General features: G+C 38.6%; 1 protein-coding gene and 1 non-coding gene across 2 annotated transcripts in view; one reads left to right on the top strand and one right to left on the bottom strand.

The window, feature by feature from the left end:
• The window catches only part of LOC125933400 (cytochrome P450 2C41-like), a 32,377-nt gene extending 14,176 nt beyond the window's left edge, over nucleotides 1-18,201 (bottom strand). The window contains exons 1-6 of the mRNA XM_049646427.1: nucleotides 17,949-18,201; nucleotides 16,456-16,618; nucleotides 16,149-16,298; nucleotides 12,967-13,127; nucleotides 9,339-9,515; nucleotides 5,378-5,519 (exon numbers count right to left, since the gene is read on the bottom strand). Coding sequence (XP_049502384.1) covers nucleotides 5,378-5,519; nucleotides 9,339-9,515; nucleotides 12,967-13,127; nucleotides 16,149-16,298; nucleotides 16,456-16,618; nucleotides 17,949-18,116 — 961 coding nt within the window. The 5' untranslated portion in view covers nucleotides 18,117-18,201. The remainder of the gene's footprint in view (nucleotides 1-5,377; nucleotides 5,520-9,338; nucleotides 9,516-12,966; nucleotides 13,128-16,148; nucleotides 16,299-16,455; nucleotides 16,619-17,948) is intronic.
• On the top strand, nucleotides 11,807-11,892 carry TRNAQ-UUG (transfer RNA glutamine (anticodon UUG)). The gene has a single exon. It is a non-coding gene; the product is annotated as a tRNA-Gln (tRNA).
• Nucleotides 18,202-23,396: the final 5,195 nt, after the last annotated feature.

Below are 23,396 nucleotides of genomic sequence, written 5' to 3'. Positions count from 1 at the left end.
CAGGGCTTGAACTCATGACCATGAGGATCAAGACCTGAGCTGAGATCAAGAGCAGGACGCTTAACTGACTGAGCCACCCAAGTGCCCCCACAACTTACTCATTTTTAGACAATGTCTAATGATGTTCCGGTAAGAGAGATCAGGACTTATTTTTCAACCCCCACCTCATACAAAATGCACACATCCACAGACAGATACATACACACACATGCTTCCCCTTGTTCCATTTTCCCCAATATATTCATATAATTTCTGATTATCTCAATATTCATTGTTTATATTATGACTATAATAAATATTACATAAGTGTGACAACTATGATTATGTTTCATTTTTTGTACATTCTTGGTTTTATTTGTACATTCTTTGCTTATTTCAATTCCTACTTTTTAGATGCTAATTTAGAATTATGGCAACTGCTCAGGTAGATGTTTCAAACTCCTAGTAATAATTTTTCTAATTACTGGTAAACCTCAAATAACTGATCCTTTCTCTTTTCTTCTTGGGTATGTCCTCTCACATCTGCTTTGTCCACCTAGTCCAATTTGAAATGGATATTTTCTAAGCCTGGTGCCCAGTACATTCTCACTTCCATTCTCCTACATGAGACCTCCTGATTCCTGGAGCCCATGACTTCCTCTGACTTGATTTCAGACGTCTGCATAGAGCATACACTCTAGTATATTTTTTTTAATTAAAAATTTTATTTTATTTTATTTTTTTATGTTTATTTACTTTTCAGAGAGAGACAGAGATAGAGTGTGAGCAAAGGAGGGTCATAGAGAGAGGGAGACACAGAATCTGAAGCAGTCTCTGGGCTCTGAGCTATCTGCACAGAGCCTGACGCAGGGCTCAAACCCACAAACTGCAAGATCATGACCTGAGCTGAAGTCAGAGGCTTAACTGACTGAGCCACCCAGGTGCCCCTAATTAAAACAAATTTTTTAAAGCAATCTCTATACCCAAAGTGGGGCTCAAACTTATAACCCTGATATCAAGAGACACATGTTCTACTGACTGAGCCAGTGTATTTCTAAGAAAATAAAATCAGAGGGTAAGTTTTTTGCCAACTTGTAGATCTGAAAATATCCTTTAATACTCAGGATATAGTTGCTCTTGAGAATTCTAATGCCATACAGTACTTTATTTATCTCTGAAAGTTTTTACGAATTTTTCTTTAATCATGGTGTTCTGTAATTCCATGACCCTCTGTCTTAGGGAGGATATTATTATTTCATTCACTTTGCTGGGAATTTGGTGAGAGTTTTCTGTCTAGATGGCAGAAGAGGGAGGTCTTTTCTCTGGAGTTGTTCATTCTCTGAGGTCTATATCTGGCTGCTGAATTTTAGGAAGAGGATAGAGAAAGGAGCTAAGGGCCTCAGAATTCAAGTAAACTATTACCTAGTCTTTCTTTTTCAGCCCTACACTTCACTCTTTCTCTGTCTCTGCCAAGTGTCCCTGAGGGCAAGGTCTCTTAGGTTCAGTTTCTCTAGAGAGTGAGCTCCCTTTTCTGTGGAGGGAAAACAGTTACCTGCTAAGAGAAGTTGTAGCAGGAACCTAGGCAGGGAGAGCCTCCTGTTTTCTACTCCAATCTCCCTCTACCTTTCTTGAGATTTGGTTCTTTCAATACTGAGCCTTATGTAGTTGTAGGGGCTTGTTTTCCCAGACTAAATCTTCCTTCTTTGACATTTAGCTTACAACTTCAATCTCCCTCCTGAGATGGTTATCAGCCCTCCATTCACTCTCTATGCTTTAGAAATTTGTTGAAGATTTGATAACTGTTTTGCTGTGCTTCTCTTCTCCAACTGAAACAGTAGTGCTCATTTATAATTAATTTATCATCATTTCAATGGGATTCTGATTCAGAAAATCATGTGTATAACTGATCTGCTGTGCACAACCAGAATATTCTTGAAGTTTTAAAAACATTTTTTAAGTTGTTCTTAGTTCGCAAAAGATAAAAACTATTGACCCAAAAAGAAATTGTTGTCGCAAACACCATTTTTCTGGACTCAGACTTCTGAAATAATAAAATTCCTTTAGAAGTGTGACATCAGTATAAGAAAAGGCTAATATTCCTGATGAACACAGATCAAATTCTCAAACAAAAACAAAAACAAAAACAAAACAACAAAAAACCCTAACAAACTGACTTCAACAGCACCCTGGAAGGATCATACACCATGATCAAGCTTGATTTATCACTGGGATGTCTGGGTGGTTCAGAATACTCAAAAAGATAAATATGATACACTGTATTAACAGAATGAAGGACAAAAATGATATAATCATCTCAGTAGATGCAGAAAAAGCATTTGACAAAGTTTAACATCCTTTCATGATTAAAAAAATTCTCAACAAATTACATATAAAAGGAATGTACCTCAATATAATAAAGGCCATACATGACAAGCCAAGGACAACATCATACTCAGTGGTGAAATGCTGAAAGTTTTCTCCTTTAAGATTAGGAACAAGACAAGGATGCCTACACTTGCCACTTTTATTCAACATAGTACTGGATTAGCCTGAGCAATTAAACAAGAAAAATAAATAAGAGGCATCCATACTGAACAGAAAGAAGTTAAATGGTGTCTGTTTGCAGATGACATGATCTTATATATAGAAAATCCTACAGACTTCACCAAAAATTGTTGGAATAAACAAATTCAGTAAAGTAGAAAGACATAACTCAATATATAAAAATCAGTTGTGTTTCTATACACTAACAATGATCTATCTGAAAGAGAAATTAGACAATTCCATTTACAATGGCATCAAAAAGAATAAAATGCTCAGTAACAAATTTAGCCAAAGAGGTGAAAGATATGTACACTGAAAACTATAGAACATTGATTAAAAAATTGAAGAGGACACAATTAAATGGAAAGATATCCTGTGGTCATGGATTAGAAGAATTAATATTGTTAAAGTGCCTATATTAACTAAAGTAATCTACTCCAATGTAATCCTTACCAAAATTCCAATGACATTTTTCACAAAAATAGAAAAAGAAATCCTAAAGTTCATACTAAACCACAGAAGACCCTGAATAGACAAAGCAGTCTTGAGAAAAAAGAACAGAGCTGGAGGTACCGTGCTTTCTGATTTCAAGCCCTATTACAAAGCTACAGTAATCAAAACGGTAGAATACGGGGGCACCTGGCTGGCTCAATCAGTAGAGCATGAGACTCTTGACCTCGGGATTGTGAGTTTGGGCCCCACATAGGGCTTAAAGTTTACTCAAAAACAACAACAACAAGAAAGGAAACAATCAATAAAATGAAAAGGTAACCTATGGAATAGAAGAAAACATCTGCAAAGCATGTATCTGATGAGGGATTAATATTCAAAATACATAAGAAACTCATACTGCTCAATAGCAAAAAATTAACAACCTAAAATAAAATGGGCACAATACCTGAATACACATTTTTCCAAAGAAGACATACAAATGGCCTATGGATATATGAAAAGGTACTGAATATCAGGGACGTGTTGATCAAAACCACAGTGAGATATCACCTTACACCTGTTAGTATGGCTATTATCAAAAAGACAGGAGATAAAAAATATTAGTAAGGATGCAGAAAAAAAGAGAACCCTGTAAACTGATGATAGGAATGTAAATTGGTACAGCAATTATAGAAAACAGTAGAGAGGTTGCTGAAAAAATTAAAACCTGAACTAACATTGATCCAACAATTCTACTTCTGGGCATATATCCACAGAAAAGGAAATCAGTATCTCAAAGAGATCTCTGCACTCTCATGTTCATTGCAGCATTATTCACAATAGCCAAGATATGGAAACACCTAAGTGTTCATTGATAGATGAACAAAGAAAAGGGTAACAACAGAATATTATTTAGCCAATAAAGAAGAAAATCTGGCATTTGCAACAACATGGATGAAACTAAAGGATACTACACTAAGTAAATATGCCAGACACAAAAAGACAAATACTGCATGATCTCACATATATGTGGAATCTAAAAAAGTCAAATTCATAGGAGCAGCAAGTAGAATGGTGGCTGCCAGAGGCTGGGGGTGGGGGAAATGGAGAGATATTGGTCGAAGGGTTCAAACTTTTAAAATGAATAAATTTGGGTGTCTAATGTACAACATGATGACTGTGATTAATACTTTATTGTACACTTGAAATTTGCTAAGAGAGTAGATATTAAGAGTTGTCACCATACCCTCCTCCTCCAAAAGGTAACTATGTGAGATGGTAAATATGTTAATTAGCTTGATTGTGGTAATCATTTCACAATGTACATGTATATGAAATCATCACATTATATACTATAAGTATATACAATTTTTACTTGTTAATTATATCTCAAAAAGGTGGAAAAATATAGTTGTTTAAAAAGGAAAAAAATGGGGTGCCTGGGTGTCTCAGTCGGTTAAAGTGTCTAACTCTTGATCTCAGCTCAGGTCTTGATCTCAGGGTTGTGAGTTCAAGCCCCGCATTGGGCTCTGCTCTGGGCATGGAGCTTACTTAAAAATAAACAAAGTTAAAAAAAAATTAAAAGGGAAAAAAAAATCCTTTAAACCACATTGTGTCTAAATAGCATGTATCTTTTATAAATCTAACCTTCTAAAATACTTCCCAGACTGGAAATTTTCTCAGGCCGTCTCACTAAGTTTCTGCTATACTTCAACAAACATAGTTCCCATCTTCCCTACCTTACCATTAGAAAACTGCATATTCAGAATATTTCCCTTCCCTTCCCTTCTTTCTTTTCTTCTTTTTTTTCTTTCTTTTCTTTCTTTCCTTGTTTTCTTTCTTTCTTTCTTTCTTTCTTTCTTTTATTTCTTACAGCACAAGCAGAGGAGAGAGGCTGAGAGAGGGAGAGAGAGAAAGAGAGAGAACCTTAAGCAGGCTCCACACTCAGCATGGAGCCCGATGCAAAGCCCAATCCCATGACCCTGGAACCATGACCTGAGCTGAAACCAAGAGTCAGATGCTCAACTGACTCAGCAACCCCAGGAAAGATTTCTCCAAGAACACACCTACCATTCAAAGTGGCCTCTTTTAAGAAAACTGATATTCAACTTATGCTGGCCGTGCCTGCTATAAATCCTTTCCCATAAAATCTAGACATTTATCCAAAGTTCTTTTTGTTGATAAAATCCATAGCTTTCTGCTTTTGCTATTATTGCTCACACTGTCTTCACTTCTCAGTCATCCTCTGCTAGTGTGTGAATTTGCCTCACTTATCTCCCTTTTTCATATTTGGACAAATTAGAGCTGGTGGCACAGGAATTTCAGTAATGAAGCTTCTCTAAGAGAAACAAGATGGAAGCCCATACGAGTGTCTTCTCAACATCATTTCTGAAATTCACCCTGCCTACCATGCTGGCGGTACCTGTGACTTTCGGGTGCTTCAGCAGGAGTAGGAGAGCATATCTTAGGGTGGTGCTTGTGGTCTCTGTCCCAGCTCCAAACAAATCACTTGCAGTGGCTATCAAGTTTTCAATAGTGAACTCCAACTGCTGACTGTGGTTTTCCTAGGAATTATTCAACGCCATTATTTGATGGTTTGCCAGCACATGTCATTACAATAAATCCCAAATAGCATATTGTTATCAAGGGAAGCAAACTTAGAAACTGGAGAGGGCAGTGTTAAAATAATAACTGTATGGTATGGAAAACTGTATGCATTAGCTGACCCAATCTTCATTTCCTATTCCTTATCCCTTGCTTGCCTACAAATTCCACTTCCCAGCCTCCTTTGCAGCTACATTGGCCAAGCAATCTATTTCTTACCAATGGCCTATGGATGCTACTTTCTCTTTCCTTCTTCTTACTCAAAACACAGATATGTAGGTGGTGGTGGTGGTGTAGACATCATCTTGAAACACGAGTATTTGAGCATGAACATAAAGCCTACACACTAAGTGTGCTAAAGAAAAATAGAAGGCACCTGAGTCCATGATACTTCAGAGCTACTGTACATGTCCTGGACTGCTCTACATGAAATTCGCTGTACATGAGATAAATAAACCCACTACACTTTCTTAAAATATTTTTAATTGGGTTTTCTCTTGTAGGTAGGCAAACACAATCTGAATAGAGAGAAATGAGTAAATTAGAGCAATATCTCAAAAAATGGTATAAACCAAGATTGAGAATTTGCAATTCTCTTCTTCTGTTACAGAATTTACGTGGATTCTATATTGCCTAAAATCTCATTATAAGGTTGAAAATGTGCAAAAGCTAACATGACAGCACATCCTAGAACAGATTATTCTAGATGTGAGGCAGGAGGCAACTTGGAGTAGGAAACAAGTACAGGAATTAATGGGGATATAGAGATAGAAGAAATACTACAGACATGAAGACAGAAAATTTAAGCATTAACTGCTCATAAGGGATGAAGGAGAGTGTAGGGGAAATGCAGATGTTGAGGATAAGAGACTGACTGAATAGAGGTCTCATAAACTGTACATTGGGAGAGCAAAAGCACTTCACAAGGACAACCGAAGTTGGTTTAAGGTAAGGATGACACAAAGTCGATAATAACCATAGGGCCATTTGAAATACTTACTATGGAGGTCACTAAAATACAAATAATAATAATAATAATAATAATAATAATAATAATTTCTTCCTATCCCTTCCTATAGACCAGCATTAATTTAATAAGGTTTTTATAATCCCCAAGTGACCAGTGGCATGCCTAACATGTAATCAACTCCATTAAGACAGGCTTAACCCACTCAATAGCTGTACTTACTAGACCCACCAGTAACATCAACTTCACACAGTTTTCTAACATTGCCAACCCAAAATCACTCTAAAGCGAGGAAAAAGAATAGGGCACTACCATTTTTAGCATTTCCTACTGTTGAAGCGAATTTAAAGAATCAGTGCTTACATACAAATGGATTATCAATTTTAGCCAATTTTATGCCTAAGTTTTCTTGTAATTACGAGTTTTACATTTTTAGCTCTTACATTCAGGTCTTTGACCCACCACACTTCCTCCCAAGGTTAAATACAAAGTTATCATATGGCCCGGCAATTCTATCACCAGGTATATACCCAAGAGAAATTAAAGCATTTGTATATACAAAAACGTGTACACAAATGTCCATAGAAGTTTATTCATAATAACCAGAAAACCAGAAACAACCAAAATGTCCATCAACCAATGAGTGGCTATATAAAATATGGCATAGCCACTCCAGAACAATATTCAACCAAAGGAATGAAGTACTGATATAAGTTACATCAATGAACCTTGAAAACATGCTAAGTGAAAGAAGCTAGAACAAAAGACCACATACTGTAGAAGTCCATTAATATGAAACATCCAGAATAGCAAATCTATAAAGACAGAAAGTAGAGGAGTGATGCCTGAAGGGAGGATTCAGGGGCAATGGAGATTTCTGATGGCGTGTATGGGGCTTCTTTTCAGGGTGATGAAAATGTTTGGTAATTGATTGCTGTGGTGTTGCAGAACTCTGAAAATACACAACTCCTGAATTGTACTTGAAATGTGTGAAGGGTTTGGTATGTAAATTATACTCTATGAAGATGTTAACAACAACAAAAAGGAATAAGATAGAATTTAAATACTATGATGAAGACCAGAGGAACAATGCAATTTTAAAATATAGTATTAAGGAAATACTGTTAATTGAAAGAGAGATGTCAGAGCCTTAATTAGCCCAGGATCAGTGGAGAGGCTTCCCAGCATTAAGAAAATTCCTCAAAATATGTGCAAAAAAAAAAAAAAAAAAAAAAAAAAAATTCACGTAGGTGCATTCTTCTGGGAAGATGTCCATACTTAAAAAAAAAAAAATTTTTTTTTTAACATTTATTTATTTTTTGAGAGACAGAGAGAGACAGAGCATTAGCAGGGGAGGGGCAGAGAGAGAGAGGGAGTCACAGAATCTGAAGCAGGCTCCAGGCTCTGAGCTGTCAGCACAGAGCCTGATTCAGGGCTTGAAATCATGAGCCGTGATATCATGACCTGAGCTGAAGTCGGATGCTTAACCGACTGAGCCACCCAGGTACCCCAAATGTCCATACTTTTTAATCAGATTCTCAAATCAGATGATCACCAGAGAGATAAAAATAATTGCCCTATCAGTAGAGAAAGAAGAGGGTGGAAGTAATTTGCTTCGTCCCTCTTCCAGTTTCTTCAAACCATTCTGTCTTCTTCACTTCATTCCACCCAGAATACATGATTTGAGCAGTCCAATTGACATGCATGGACAATTCTTTGACAGTCACCCTCATGGGCACCTTTGACTCCTTGCCATTTTAGCTTACTAACTGGTTTCTCATTTCTGCCCAGAGTTACAAGGTGATTAGATAAAATAATGATGGCCTCAGATGAAGGAATTTCCTTCTCTAGAATTAGCTCCTTAGGATACATTCTGGATTTGGTCTCTCCCCAGTTCAAAGAGGACTTTGTACCTCCACAAGTGTCCTTATGTCATCTACATTACTGTTGTCACATGATTTCCAACTTGATCCATCACTCATTCAGATTTATTATCTAAATCTTTCACTCCTTGGTTAAACTTCTCAAATGCTGTATCTGTTCTTATTACTAAAATTTCCCCTACAGTTCCTACTTATCCTCTCCTCCAACTAAAACCAGTCTCTATAGATCCCTGAGATGTGACAAGATGAACAATTTGATTTGATTTCAGGATCCTCTGTATTTCCATGGTCCAGACTCTTATCAAGCCAAAGTCCAAAGAAATGAAAAATCTCACGGTTGGTTCTGGAGTCCCATTCTTATCATACAGATCATTCTCCAGGGCTCCCAGGATAATTTCCCCCAATAATTACTTGCATTCCACTCTTGTGGCTCATACACCTACCTGATAAAATCAAAACTTGTCATGCCAACACTCGGGTTTACAGTTACTTGACAGACACCTATGTGCAACTCTGTATCTGTCCAAATTCATGTTTGGCTACACTCAGCGAAGACTTCTCTCTTCTATCCATCCAATCTCTTTGACAATACACACCCCTGAACCTCTCATCATACCACTCTACCAATCTGAAATTCCCTCCCCTATTCCTTATTGCAAATATTTGAGGATCTACATCAACCCTCAAAACAAGTGTACATTCTCTTTCTTCTCAGGTAGAAACCTAACAAACAGTTTCCATGTATTCCAGGTATTTAGCAATTCAATCTTAGATCTTCTATGATGCTCAATCCAGATCCATGCATACATAAGAACCTAAAGTGTTTGGCCAAGCATTTCTTGCCTATTGAAACATCCCCGATAAGTACAGAACTAATCAGTGAACCCCAAAAATGCAGGCAAATAAATGATCTGTCATCAACATTTTACCTGTTTCATTTTGATCAAGAAGTAATCAATGAAATCCCGAGGATTGTTAATGTCCAAGGATTCTTGGTGTTCTTTGATTTTCTCTAAAATATAATTGTATGTATAAGTAAAATTTTTAAATATTTTGCGATGACTTCCTGGGAGGTAATCAATGAGAGCAGGGAAACTATTGTAGATCTTAAGGATAAAAAAAAAAAAAATTAATTATTAAATTAAAAACATTAAAGAAATGAGATGAAGAAAAAAATGGGTCTCTATCTTCTGGGGAAGCATTTAATGTGCATATAAAAGTAACTGTCTAATGCTCATAGGGATACTTACGGGAACAAACTCTGACCAGATGATGGAAGATAATAATAATTTCCTATACACATACATCAACCTCATAGTATTAAGGCATCTTTATGTCAATTCTCTCTTTTTTTAACTTAAATTTTTTAATTTTTTAAATTGTCATAGACTCTGGGTCTAGTGTTCTTTCTTGCTAGATAAGTGGTGCCTCACGTCTGCTGTAAACAACCTTCCGCCTGCTGTAAAAAACCTTTGTTTTGTATTGACCCAAACCCCTAACTCCGCATATCTTCAAACCCCTCTTTCGCTCATGTCCATGAGTTAATGTTCACAATTTCATTGTCCCTTTGTTCACGTCCATTACCATGTTTGTAAGCCTTCTGATCCTAATAAAATGGAGCAAGGACCCTTAATCGGGGCTCTTGTCTTCTCCAGGACATTAGTCATCTCTCGCATTTTAATCCTGTGTCCTGCTTTCTTGCTGGGCAAGAAAGAACTCTAGACCCAGAGTCTACGACATTAAATGAGTTTATTTTTTCAAGTTTATTTATTTATTTTGGGAGAGTGAAAGTGTGGGGAGGGGCAGAGAGAGGGAGAGAGAGAACACCAAGGAGGCTCTGTGCCATCAGCACAGAGCCCGATGTGGGGCTCAATCTCATGAACCATGAGATCACATCGGCACTGAAATTAAGAGTTTGGATGCTCCACCGACTGAGCCACCCAGGCATGCCTATTTTTTAATTTTTAGAAAGAATGAGAGAGAATACAAGCAGGGCAGAGGGGCAAAGGGAAAGAGAGAGAGAGAAACTTTTTTTTTTAAGTTTATTTATTTTGAGAGAAGGTGCAGGTGCAAGTGGGGGGAGGGGCAGAGACAGAGAGAGAGGAGGGAGAGAAGTCCAAGCAGGCCCTGTGTGCTGTCAGCACAGAGCCCAACGTGGGGCTCAATCCCATGTCCCTGGGATCATGACCTGAGCCAAAATCAAGAGTTGGATGCTCAACTGACTGAAGTGACTGAGCCACCCAGGTGCCCCAATTCTCTCATTTTTTAAATATTAATTCCTCCCTACAACCTTGAAATATAGAATGACACGAATTACTATGATTCACATTTTATAGATGAAGACCAAAGTTAAGGGAGTTTGGGCAACTTGATATATAGCACAAAGCTACTCCCTAGTCAGTGTTCCCTGGTAGCATCTGTGGTCCCAAACGTTTTCTCTTCTTAAAGGAGATATTCTCTTCCTTCCTAAATTAGCATACTTCTGTTAAGTAATGTGATGAAGAGGTCACTAAGTGAGTGGGGGACAAACCTTGTGGGCAATGGGAACCTTCCAGCAGGGGCCTGCATGCCCATGGAGTGATGTGGTCATGTTTCCAGGCAGTCACCAAAGTAGCTTATGGAAACTGAGGTTTGAGGTTTAGTGGAAAAATCACAGACCAGGGAACAAATGGGCTTGAATTGCACCAGCTCCATATTTGGACATTTGTCTTCTTGTCTGTGAAATAAAGGCTTCAACTATCTTTCTCAGATGCACACTCCAGGACGCTTGCCCTGGGCAGGAGTTCGGTATTCAAAAATTCACTTCACTGAGTATAACTGGTGAAAATGTCACAGTAGACAGCTCCAAAGGTAGGTCCCTCTCAAAAAAAGGCTGAAAATTTTAGCAAAAACCATGAGAATCAACTTGTCTGAACTCTAGAAAACAAAGCAATCAAGTGAATGCTGAATTAAGAAAAAGGTAACTTGAAAATGGCGGGAAAGCTTTTTGAAGTTTTTAATTTGTCCTTGTCCCACCTCTTTCCTCAGTTTGGCAGGGGTCTTAACAAGAGCAGCTTCTTGCATGGGACTCTGGTTTCTAGTTCAAGAAAGAGTAGAGCTGACCATCCTCACAAAAAAATGTTTTCTCTGTTGCCACTTCTCTGGGGCAATCTGAAGGGCTCTGGTCTTTGTCTCATCTAACTTAGAACTCAGGGTGGAAAAGCAGTAGGTATGTCTCCAAAACTCTGTAAGGCAAATGAATAACCCATAGCCTCCTCGGGCAAAGATTAGTTAAGGCATAGGATACAACATCAAAATCCTAGGAAGAAAAGCTGAGGAGAGAGTAACTTCTGGAAATTAGGGCATTCAAAAGCACCCATGTATACTGAGGAAGTTAGAAATTTAAAGTTTAGGGGGCGCCTGGGTGGCTCAGTCGGTTAAAGCATCTGACTTTGGCTCAGGTCGTGATCTCACGGTTCGTGGGTTCAAGCCCCGCGTTGGGCTCTGTGCTGACAGCTCAGAGCCTGGAGCCTGCTTCGGATTCTGTGTCTCCCTCTCCCTCTGCTCCTCCCCCACTCACACTCTGTCTCTCTCCCTCAAGAATAAATAAACATTAAACAAAAATTAAAAAAAAAAAAGTTTAGAAAGCAGGACATAGGCTAAGAAAAGACCTCAGAAGACCCTAAGCTTTCACCTCTGGATGATCTTGGCTCAGCACAAGCTGAGAAAGAATTGAAAACAGTCTGATGAAAGCATTGAAGGAGTGTCCCAGCACAGAGCCAATCTGGAAAAATTCATTAGTTCCTTCCTCCCTCCCTCCCTCTCTTTCCCTCCCTTCCTCTGTCCCTCCCTTCTTCCCTCCAGTTCTCTCTCTTTCTCCCCCTTCTCCCCCTCCCTTTCTCTCCCCACCCCCTCTTTCTCCCTTCATTTCAGCTCCTCACATTCAAGGAAACTTCCATCAAAACATTAGCTTAATACAAGCTAAAGGAACAGAGATTTCAGAGACCGCACATGACAAGAGACTTAGCAAAAACAGTTCAGAAAAGTCACTAAATAAACATCTACAACCTATAGAAAGCAAAAAACCCAGCACACACGGGGGTGCCTGGGTGGCTCAGTCCGTTAAGCGTCTGACTTTGGTTCAGGTCATGATTTCATGGTTCATGAGTTCGAGCCTCATGATCTCATGGTTCGTGAGTTCAAGCCCCACATCGGCTCAGTGCTAACAGCTTGGAGTCTGGAGCCTGCTTTGGCTTCTGTGTCTCCCTCTCTCTCTGCCCCTCCCCCATTTGTACTCTGTCTCTCTCTCTCTCTCTCTCTCTCTCTCTCAAAAATAAAATAAAACATTAAAAAAAGTAAAAAAAAAACCCACAAAAAAAACAATAGCACAAACCTATAGCAAGCAAAACAAACAAAACAAATCTCAAGAAGGGAGAAGAATCTGATTTCCACAGTTACCACATTATAACATCCAAAATGTCTAGTTTTCATTCACTTCACAGCATGGTTCATACAGAATTTTGGACTTGGACAAAACAGTATAAGTAGCTTCTCAGGAAGAGAGGATCTTGACCTCACCTGGACCCATGAGGAGCTCAAAATCTTGCTGTTTTCATGAAATCTTTCCAGGAAGCCAAGTAAAGTCTGATGTGTATAATCAAAACGATTTTGGAAAATAATGGAGCAGACCATATTACAGGTAGCACAGCCCAGGACGAAAGTGGGGTCACAGGGTAAGGCTAAAGAATAGGAGAGATTTAAAAAAAAAAAAGAATAGGAAAGATTTATTAAATAGCATTAAAATATACATATAAAAGTCTTTGTTGTTGATAACAGATAAAGGTAATTTTAGAACTTCTAAAGCAATATCTACCTAGCAATCCCTTTATCGGTGAAAATTTTAGTATGCTTAAAATCAACTTGTCACTTTTCCCTTAAAAGTGAAGTCCATTCCTGCCTGGGTGGCTCAGTCAGTTGAGCATCGGACTTCAGCTCAGGTCATGATCGATCTCACAGTTCGGTTCGTGGGTTCACGCCCCGAGTCCGGCTCTGTGCTGACAGCTTGCTTGGAGCCTGGAGCCTGCTTCAGATTCTGTGTCTCCTTCTCTCTCTGCCCCTCCCCTGCTTGCACTCTGTCTGTGTCTCTCAAAAATATTATATCTGGAATATTACTATATATAGCCATTAGCAGAAGCCCGTATCGTTGCTATAAATTTTTTACTTGGACTATCATTTAAGTCAATTCTGTCATTTTACAGATAAATGAAAGCAGAGGAAAAGTTTTATATTTTTAGTGGGAAATATTTAAATGAAATTGCTATAATCAAATGATCAATAAACTTTATATGCAAAAGGCCCCAAATTCACATCATCAATGTAATTAAGGTGACCAGAATCAAAAATGAGGAAGAAATGAGACAGAATTAAAAAATAGGAAACATGTTTAATTAACTGCTCCTATTCCAGACTCCTTTTCAGTTGAAACACTCAAGGACAGTAAGCTTTTGGAAAAACTTATTCTAGAAGGTAGGGGATAAATTTAAGAAGGCCTTGAGATTTCTGTGTGTGTGTGTGTGTGTGTGTGTGTGTGTGTGTGTGTGTGTGAGAGAGAGAGAGAGAGAGAGAGAGAGAGAGAGAGAGAGATTCACAGCTAAAATTTGGTTTTTAATCTTTCGCTTCATTTTAGAGAGAGAATTAAAAAGCAGGGTAATTTGAAATCCAGTGAAAATCAGATTCATTGTGACAAGCACTTCCTAAGTCACTGGAGCTGACAGAGGCGGGTAAAATAATTACCATATAAGTTCTAACCCAAATCCAATGATTTTAAAATGCACCTGGAATTTTTATTTAGATCGTGAGGCCAGTAGATCAGGAGAAGATAGCAATTGAAAAGATAGTTTGTTACTCAGAGTTCCCAAGAGGGAAGCACCAAGGTAGATGAGGAGGCAGAAGGAACAGAGGGAAAGCATGGGCCAGAGCGTTCATTGGGGCTTTCATGGGAAGGAGTGAGCAAGGCAGGGTAGGTATGCTGAGTACATTTAGGATCAGATTGCACAGTTGCAGAGGGCTCTGGGTTACAGGGGCGTTCCCCAGTTCTTCAGTAATTGGGCCTGCGTTGATTTAGAGCAGGGAGAGTATTGGCTTGGTGTGTGAGAACTTGGTAAAGGAGGCAGCTGGGGGTATGGGCTGTGGATAGGCTGATTTACAAATCAAAGACATGCTCTAAGACAAGATGTTTGCTATATCTAGTAATTCATTACCCCTGGGAGGGGAGGTTGTTCCCTGGTTCTGCAAGGCCTCTAAGATGTCAAAACATTACAAAATAGAGAAAATTAGAAACATGATTAATAGACTATAAAGGAGAGTAATATAAGGAAAGTCAACTAATAAGGGAGGCAGGGTAAAGAGTTATTAATAGCTGAAACTTAAATAAATCATTTTATAACTTGGTATTTGTATAATTTTCAGGATTATGCTATAGCATATATTTCTTAACATATATTAAATAATACTACAGATTAGCGAGCAACATTAAATAACTCAAACTGGTAATTTAAAAATAATTGTTTACAGTCACCCTGGAAAACAGTATGGAGGTTCCTCAAAAAATAGAACTACTCTATGATCCAGCAATTGCACTATTAGATATTTACCCAAAGGATACAAAACTACTAATTCAAAGGGATACATGTACCCCGATGTTTATAGCAGCATTATGTGCAATAGCCAAATTATGGAAATAGCTTAAGTGCTCACGACTGATGAATGGATAAAGAAGTGGTATATATATAACCAATGGAATATTACTTAGCCATCAAAAAGAATGGCATCTTGCCATTTGCAATGACATGGATAGAGCTGGAGTGTATTATGCTAAGTGAAATAAGTCAGAGAAAGACAAATACCATATCATTTCACTCATACGTGGAACTTCAGAAACAAATGAGCAAGGGGGAAAAAAAAGAAAGAGAAAGGCAAACCAAGAAACAGACTCTTAACTATACAGAACAAACTGATGGTTACCAGCATGGAGGTGGGGGGGGATGGGTTAAACAGATGATGGGGATTAAGGAGGGCATTTGTGATGAGCACTGGGTAATGTATGAAAGTGTTCAATCACTAACTTGTACATTTGAAACTAATTTAAATTTTAAATTAAAAAAATTTTTAAATAGCTGTTTATAGGGAAATCACAACTGATAAGGGCTGCACTAAAGATGCCTGGGGAATTACAACCATAAAAAAAGTATCATTACTGCCAGAAACGTAGACATGGGCCTGGGAAGAAACCTTCGGACAGACCAATGAAGCTGACCAAACACATATAGACCAATGAAGTAAAAGCACATGTCACTTGTTACATGTGCTCCATCAGGGGGTGATGAGGTCACTTCCACTGTGTCCACCTGACAAGTATTCCCTGGTGACATGTTCTGAAACAGGTAATGCACATATACATTATGAGAAAAACATTGTTCTCTAACTCTTTGAAAAAATGACTCCCCAAACGTTCTACCTTCATGACATAATGATTTGGAAATTAACAAATTTGGGACAGAATAGGATTAAATGACCTTTTGTATACACAGCCTATGCACGGTCATGGAAGGACATACATAACAAGCATAGATACACAAAACCTCCCTTGGTTCTCTGCTGCACACCCTTTCTCCTCCACAAAAGGGCTGAAATGTTTCCAAGGATATCAGTAGACAAGAGAACAAACAGCCTGCCAAGGTCAGAGTTATAGAATAACCCACCATTGGTTTTTCTCAACTCTTCCATGAGGTAGTAGGCTTCCTCTTGAACTCGGCTCTCAAGGTCACTCTTCCCCATCCCCAAATTCCGCAGGGTCATGAGGCAGAAGCGCCGCATCTCCTTCCATCTCTTTCCATTGGTGAAAAGGATTCCTACCAGAGGGAAGACAGAAACTGGGACAGAGGTCCTAGGCAAGGAGGAGGAAGCCTTGTAGATGGGCCAAGTTCTGCTGAGTTACCCTTCAAATTCCTGTTTTCCATCCTTCCTACTCCCATAACCAGTGCTGAACCTGCATACCAGCACACCTACCATGTCCTTTATTAATTCTTTCAGCTAATGGGAAACTTCCTCTTGCAGAAAACTCTTCTCCTAGATCAATCAGGGCTTCCTTCACTGCCTTATATCCATGCAGCACAACAGCAGGCTTCATGCCAAAATACAGAGTGAAAACCGGGCCATAGGTTTTTGAGAGCTGAGAAACACAAAGAAAATGTATATATTATTACCCAAAGAAGTCACAGTTTGGCTATATTTTGTGCATTTGTGTGTGTGTGCATGATTAAACCTGATATCATCATCATATTGTTGATGTTTTTATTCTGCCAAACGTAGCTTCACCTATTTCTGGATGTTATGTATAAATAAGATTGTTACAGCTGACACAGAGAGGGCCACTGATGTGACAGGCAATGGCCCAGACTATTATTACTCAGATTATTACAACTAACCATCACATCAACACCTTGAGCGAGGTTTATTTACCCTGTTGTATAGAGAGACTGAAGTTCAAAGAATTTCCTATATATTTCCAGTGTCTAATAACAGAACACCCCAGTTTCAACCCTGCTTGGCAGACCTCTGATGCCTGAGCAATTTACCAGTCCCCAGTGCCTACCTGGGGACCAATACCCAGCTGATGGTTTCAGGATCATCTGTAAAGCTCATCCCCTGGAGATTCTATCTCTGTAGCCTTACGATGGACATTAGAATTCTGTATTTTTTTTTAAAAATCACCACAGACGATGCTAAGGCCCATTCCACTTTGAGATCTGCTGGTATTACTAACATAAAAAGAGAGCAAGCATCACAGAGGCCAGCATCTCATAGAAGGAGAATTGCTTCTTTCTTGCAGCATTCTTGGGGTACAGACAGCAGTTCTGTACAGAATCCAAAGGGATTCTGTTACCATCCAGCTGGCCCCAAGGATTTTTTTCTTTCATTCACTCATGCAAATGAACTACTATTCAAAACTACTTCCTTGACATCAGGCACAATTTGCTTCTTCAGAGTTCAATTTTCATGACTATTCTGAATAAAACACACAGTTTACGTAGTAGATGACTTCTCGAATGAAATCTCCAATCACAAACTACCTCCCTTACCGTTTACCTCCAGCCAGAAGTCATACCAAATGTCTCTGAAACAAAGAAGGGCAGCAACATTCCTCGCTTTTGCCATTTGATTATTTTGATGATACCAAAGAACGACCTAAATATTTCTCTATTCATAGAAAACATTATTACACTATTTTTTAAAAGTGATCTCTACACCCATTGTGGGGCTCAAACTCATGACCCTGAGATCAAGAGTCGCACGCTCTACTGACTGACCCAGCCAGGCACCCCTTATTCCACTATTCTTGACAATACTCCGCAAGGAGTATTTGCTTTATAGATATATCTTGATGTTTTTATTTTAATACACTATAATTTAATATATTTTCGTAAAGATATTTTATTTAAAAGCAGAGGTTAATGTACATACCCTTTGCAAACTGCTGGAGGAGCATAAAGCATACTTACATTGCATAAGGATTTGCCGATGTTCTTCACATCTACCAGTAGGATATTTCCAATAAAAGGGAGAGGATGAGGGCCAGACGGGAGCTTCCCCTTCCCAATGTTCTGTTTCCAGAGAGAAAGGAGAAGCCAACAGGAGAGACAGAGCACCAGAATCACAAGTGGATCCATGGAAGTGTTCTCTTCTTAGACAACTGTGAGCTTGAAGTCTAAAGCTTCTGTACACTCACTGCTAATTCCACCTGTGATGTTTATAAGGTAACCAATCAGCTAGATTTACTTTCATCTCTCTCTTAAAGGGACTTTGGCCCACTGATAAAGATAAAAGTATGGGGTACTTTACTCTTCTTTTGCTTCTAATGCCATGCCCTGCAGATTCTGTTCTAAAAGGTCTGGGTTGGAGCCCAGGGAATGTTTTTCTTTTTCTTTTTTTTTTTTTTTTTAAACACTCTAGATGGTTCTGATTGAGAGCCAGTGAAGTAAATTATTTGATCACAAAAACTGAAAAATATTCTGGATTTTGAGTAATGACCAGTTTGTGAATTTATGATTTGGGGGGGAAATCCTTGCATATAAAAAAGTTTATCCTTTAATGCTTTATCAAACACTATAGTATATTTTGTCCTAGAAAATGAAAGCCTTTTGAAATATTTTAGTGTACTGTACTAACATTACAACTATTTAAACATAAACTAGGTAATGTAACTCTTAAATGTCCAAACATGTAACAAGTAATTAAGTAAGTTTATACAGTAAAACCTTGGTTTGGGAGCATTATTCGTTCTGGAAGTAATCCAAAGCACTTGTATATCAAACTAAATTTCCCCATAAGAAATAATGGAAACTCAGATAATTTGTTCCACAATCCAAAAATATTCACACAAAAATGATTACAGTAGTGTAATATAATACAAAATAATAAAGAAAATACAAAATATAAAGAAAATAAACAAATTAACCTGCACTTACCTTTGAAAACCTTTGTGGCTGGTAGGAGGGAGACGAGAGAGGAGGGTTATTGTGTAGGACAACTTTCACCATCACTAACAGAATCAGTGATATCTATGGGCTCAATGGAATCTTTCTTTTCATGCAACTTTAACAAGAAACCTATCCAATGACACTTGCTTTTGCCTCCTTTTGAGGATTTCACAGAAATGTGACATTGCATTGGTGATCATCCACAACCCCACAGTGAGAGAAAGAGAGAGAGAGAACCATTGTCTCAGTTGTGATCATGTGACATTCGGTGTCACTTACTACTTGTATTGCAAGACATCATTCATCAAGTTAAAATTTATTAAAAATGTTTGCGCATCTTGCAGAACACTCACAGAACAAGTTACTTGCAATCCAAAGGGTTTTTTTTTTTTTTACATTTACCATATTACCATAAATACCATATTTACCATCAAACTCTTGCTCCCCCAAATACTGGAAAAAGGAATTTTAATTTTAATTTTACAAATGGAGAAAGGGAAATTTGAAGACAACAGGAGACCCATTCAGTGTTGCACAGCTCATAAGTGACAAAAAGGGGATTTGAACTGAGATCTTTTGATGCCCACTGTGCCTATATGTGATACATACGATCCACCGGTTGCCTCAACAATGATAGGAAAACAAAATCAAGCCCCAAAGCACTAGTTCCTCTGTATGTAAACCTCATTGACTGTTCACAAAATAATAGACTTCACTAAATAGAAGCCTTTATTTATTTGATTCCAAGGATAAAAGGGCTGTAAGTTCTCAAGAGAAAAAAATAAAAGATAGGGATTCTCCCTTCTTCATAACCGCAGAGGTAAAACTTGCTCAGGTAACTGAAAAAAGAGCCAATCTCAGAACTTAGGGAGCAAGACTTGAGAAGCTATGGTTTCCCCCACCTCGCAGTCACCTCCAGACATAGCTGCTTCTGTTGCTTTTTGTGGCCTGGCATTGTCAGAAATAACGGAATGAAGTATGCATGGCAAGAAATGGAAGACTTTAAAACAAAAGGCATGGATTCAGTGAATGGGAATGGGAACCAGGGGATTCACTACACAGATGCACAGAATTGGGGCACCTGGCTTGCTCAATTGGTAAAGCATGTGACTCTGATCTTAGGGTTGGAAGTTTCAGCCCCACATTGGGTGTAGAGATTACTTAAAAATCAAATCTTAAAAACAAACAAAACAAACAAACAAACAAAACCCCACAGAACCAACACAACATGCAGACCTGAACAGATGACATTCAGTGGTCATGAGGATCTAGATATCACTGGAATAAGAGATGTACGTTATCAGATCACTAATAGTAATGCTTGTACAAAGGGATGTTCTGCAAATATCATATCTGTTCTAAACTGACTAGTGCAGATATTTCCAAGCTCTTTTACTAAAGTTTTACCAAGACCCCACTCACACGATGTTTTATCCCTCATATTTACAGGAATATTGAAAATTTATGGAATTTTCACATCTGTCATCTTTTTAATTTTTTTAATGTTTGAGAGAGAGAGACAGAGAGAGACAGAGTGCAACGGGCAGAGGGGCAGAGAGAGGAGACACAGAATCTGGAGCAGGCTCCAGGCTCTAAGCAGTCAGCACAGAACCCAATGCAGGGCTCGAACCCACAAACTGTGAGATCATGACCTGGGCCTGAAGTCAGACGCTTAACCGACTGAGCCACCCAGAAGCCCCTATCATCTCTCTTTTGATACATTCAGTTACCTTTGCCTAAGATAAAATTATTTCCATTTTAGGGCTGAGGGAGCTGGGCCTCAGGGTTTTAGCTCCTTTGCCAAGGACACACAGACTGCAGGTGGCAGAGCTCAGGCCCCACACGCCCTGAGAGGTGCGTGCTTCCATATAAGAAAAACACTCAGTTCAAGCAAGTTTCCCATGTTTATTGAATGTATATATACTGAGTATGATTCACTATGCCAGCACTTACCCCACCCAGTGACTTTTAAATAAACATTTGAGTCAATTATGGCAGCACAGGTTGGTTAAAACAGGAGTCAGAAAAGATTTGTAACCTTTAGCATTTGAGTCCAGGTCTTAGTGAACCTTCATAATTTATCAAGGGCAGAGGCAAATTTGCTGACTCACATACCTCTAGATTTAAAAGAGCCACACTACCTAATGAACTCCATAGTTTTTTTTTCTTCTTTTCTTTCTTCCTTTTTTTAAATAGGCTCCAACACCCTAGGTGGGACTTGAACCCATGACCCTGAGATCAAGAGTCACACACTCTACCAAATGAGCCAGCCAGGCACCACCTCCCCCTGGCTCTCTTTAAAGCAATCATTTTATTACTTGGGAGATGGGTGTCCCTTCTTTGCTCCTCCTCCCTCTTGCTGAGGCTCCTGCCTCGCCCTTTCTCTTTTTACAAAATGAGTGACAGATGATTCAAGATAGAAGGGATCAGAAATCCCTAGTGTAATACCTACGTTAGTTTTTGGAGTAAGGGATTGGTGACTTGGTGAGGTGAAGTATCACCAGCCCATCAAGTACAAGACCTTTACTTAGAATCCAGCTTAGGGTGCATGGGTCGCTCAGTTGGTTAAGCATCCCACTCTTGATTTCAGCTCAGGTCAGGATCTCATGGTCATGAGTTCAAGCCCCATGTCGGGCTCTACACTGACAATGCAGAACCTCCTTGGGATTCTCTTTCCCTCTCTCTCTGCCTCTCCCCTGCTCACTCTCTCTCAAAATAAACCTAAAAAAAAAAAAAAAAAAGAAAAAAAAAAAAGTCCCAGTTCAGGGACACCACACACTGAAGTGATTTCCCATCACTGCCCAAATAGATGGTCAGGGAGGCATCAGCATAAAGCCCTCCACAGTCAGAGTACTATAGACCTCAGGATAGAAGTGTTAATTAAAATAGTTTCTTCTTGGGATTCCTGGGTGGCTCAGTTGGTTGAACGTCCAACTTTAGTTCAGGTCATGGTCTCACAATTGGTGGGTTCAAGCCCCATGTTGTGCACTGTGCTGACAGCGCAGAGCCTGGAGCCTGCTTCAAGTTCTGTGTCTCTCTCTCTCTCTGCCCCTCACCTGCTCACACTCTGTCTCTGTCTCTCAAAAATAAAACAAAACATTAAAAACAAAACTTTAAAAAAAAGTTTTTCTTTTTAAGGGTGCCTGGGTGGCTCAGTCAGTTAAGCCTCTGACTTTGGCTCAGGTCATAATCTCACAGTCCCTGAGTTCGAGCCCCACATCACAGTGCAGAACCGGTTTTGGATCCTCTGTTTTCCCTCTCTCTCTCTGCCCGTCCCCTACTCACGCTCATGCACTCTCTCTAAAATAAACATTAAATTAAAAAAAGGAAAAAATTACTTCTTTTTAAACAAACCTTTCATTGAAGCAGAATATAAAGTTCTAAAAGTTCAGCTCAGTGAATTATCATCTGAACATACACAGTGAAACCAACACAGGCCAAGAAAATTAATTTTGCCAGGACCCCAGAAGCCCCTTTATGCCTCCTCCTATTCAGTACCTTCCCCTTCTCTAAATGTGTCCAGTATCACATCAAAGGTTAGTTTTTGCCTTTATATAAGGCAAAATGTTAGTTTGTGAGCTTCATATGAATGAAATCATACATTATTTTTTAGTATCGAGTTTCTTCACTTGATGTTGTAGATAGCACTTGGTAGGCTTTATTACAGTGTCTTATTTTATAACTATTCCAGTTTTTTTTTCCATTGCATTGCTATGGACACATGGGTTGATTCTAGTCTGAGGCTATTATGAATAGTGCTGTTACTAACATTCCTATAGGTGGCTTTTTTGTATCCCAATGTATTGGATTTCTGTTCAGTATAATCTACAAGTATAATTGCTGGCAATGCAGGTGTTCTTTTTTAGTAAATGCTGCCAAAGAATTATTCAAATGGTTGAAAAATGTTACGATAAGATTGCCAGTAGCTCTACTTTCTTGGCAATACTAAATATATTCAGCTTATTTTCATTTTAGCCATTCTGACAGGTATGTTAATAACTCATTGTAGTTTTAATTCACATTTCCATGAAGCTCCATGTTGCTGAGCACTTTCTCAGATGTCCATTGGCAATGCCAATTCTTCTTTTGTGAAGGGTTTGTTTAGCTTAGATATGAGCCCATTGCTGGTTTCATATGTATATTTTTATATACTTACTCTTAATAACCCTAAGGGTATAGAAAAGTTTGAACTATGTACAAAGAATTTTATTTATTTTGAACATTTGAGTAAAATTGTTGACCTAAAATTCCAAAACTGAAATATTTTGGTATGTGTTTCCTAAAAGCAATGCAATTCTCCCATAACCATAATACAAATTTCAAAATCAGGAAACTAAATGATGCATTAGAACCACTCAATCCCTATTTCTACTAATGTTTCATCAAAAAGTCCCCATAATGTTCTTTATGTTCCGTTCAGAAACCATAATTACATGTTGCAAATAGTTGTCAAGTCTCCTTAATCTATTT

This window comes from Panthera uncia, chromosome D2, assembly GCF_023721935.1.
Source record: "Panthera uncia isolate 11264 chromosome D2, Puncia_PCG_1.0, whole genome shotgun sequence".
NCBI classification, from domain to species: domain Eukaryota; kingdom Metazoa; phylum Chordata; class Mammalia; order Carnivora; family Felidae; genus Panthera; species Panthera uncia.
This window is presented reverse-complemented; position numbering and strand designations above follow the sequence as displayed.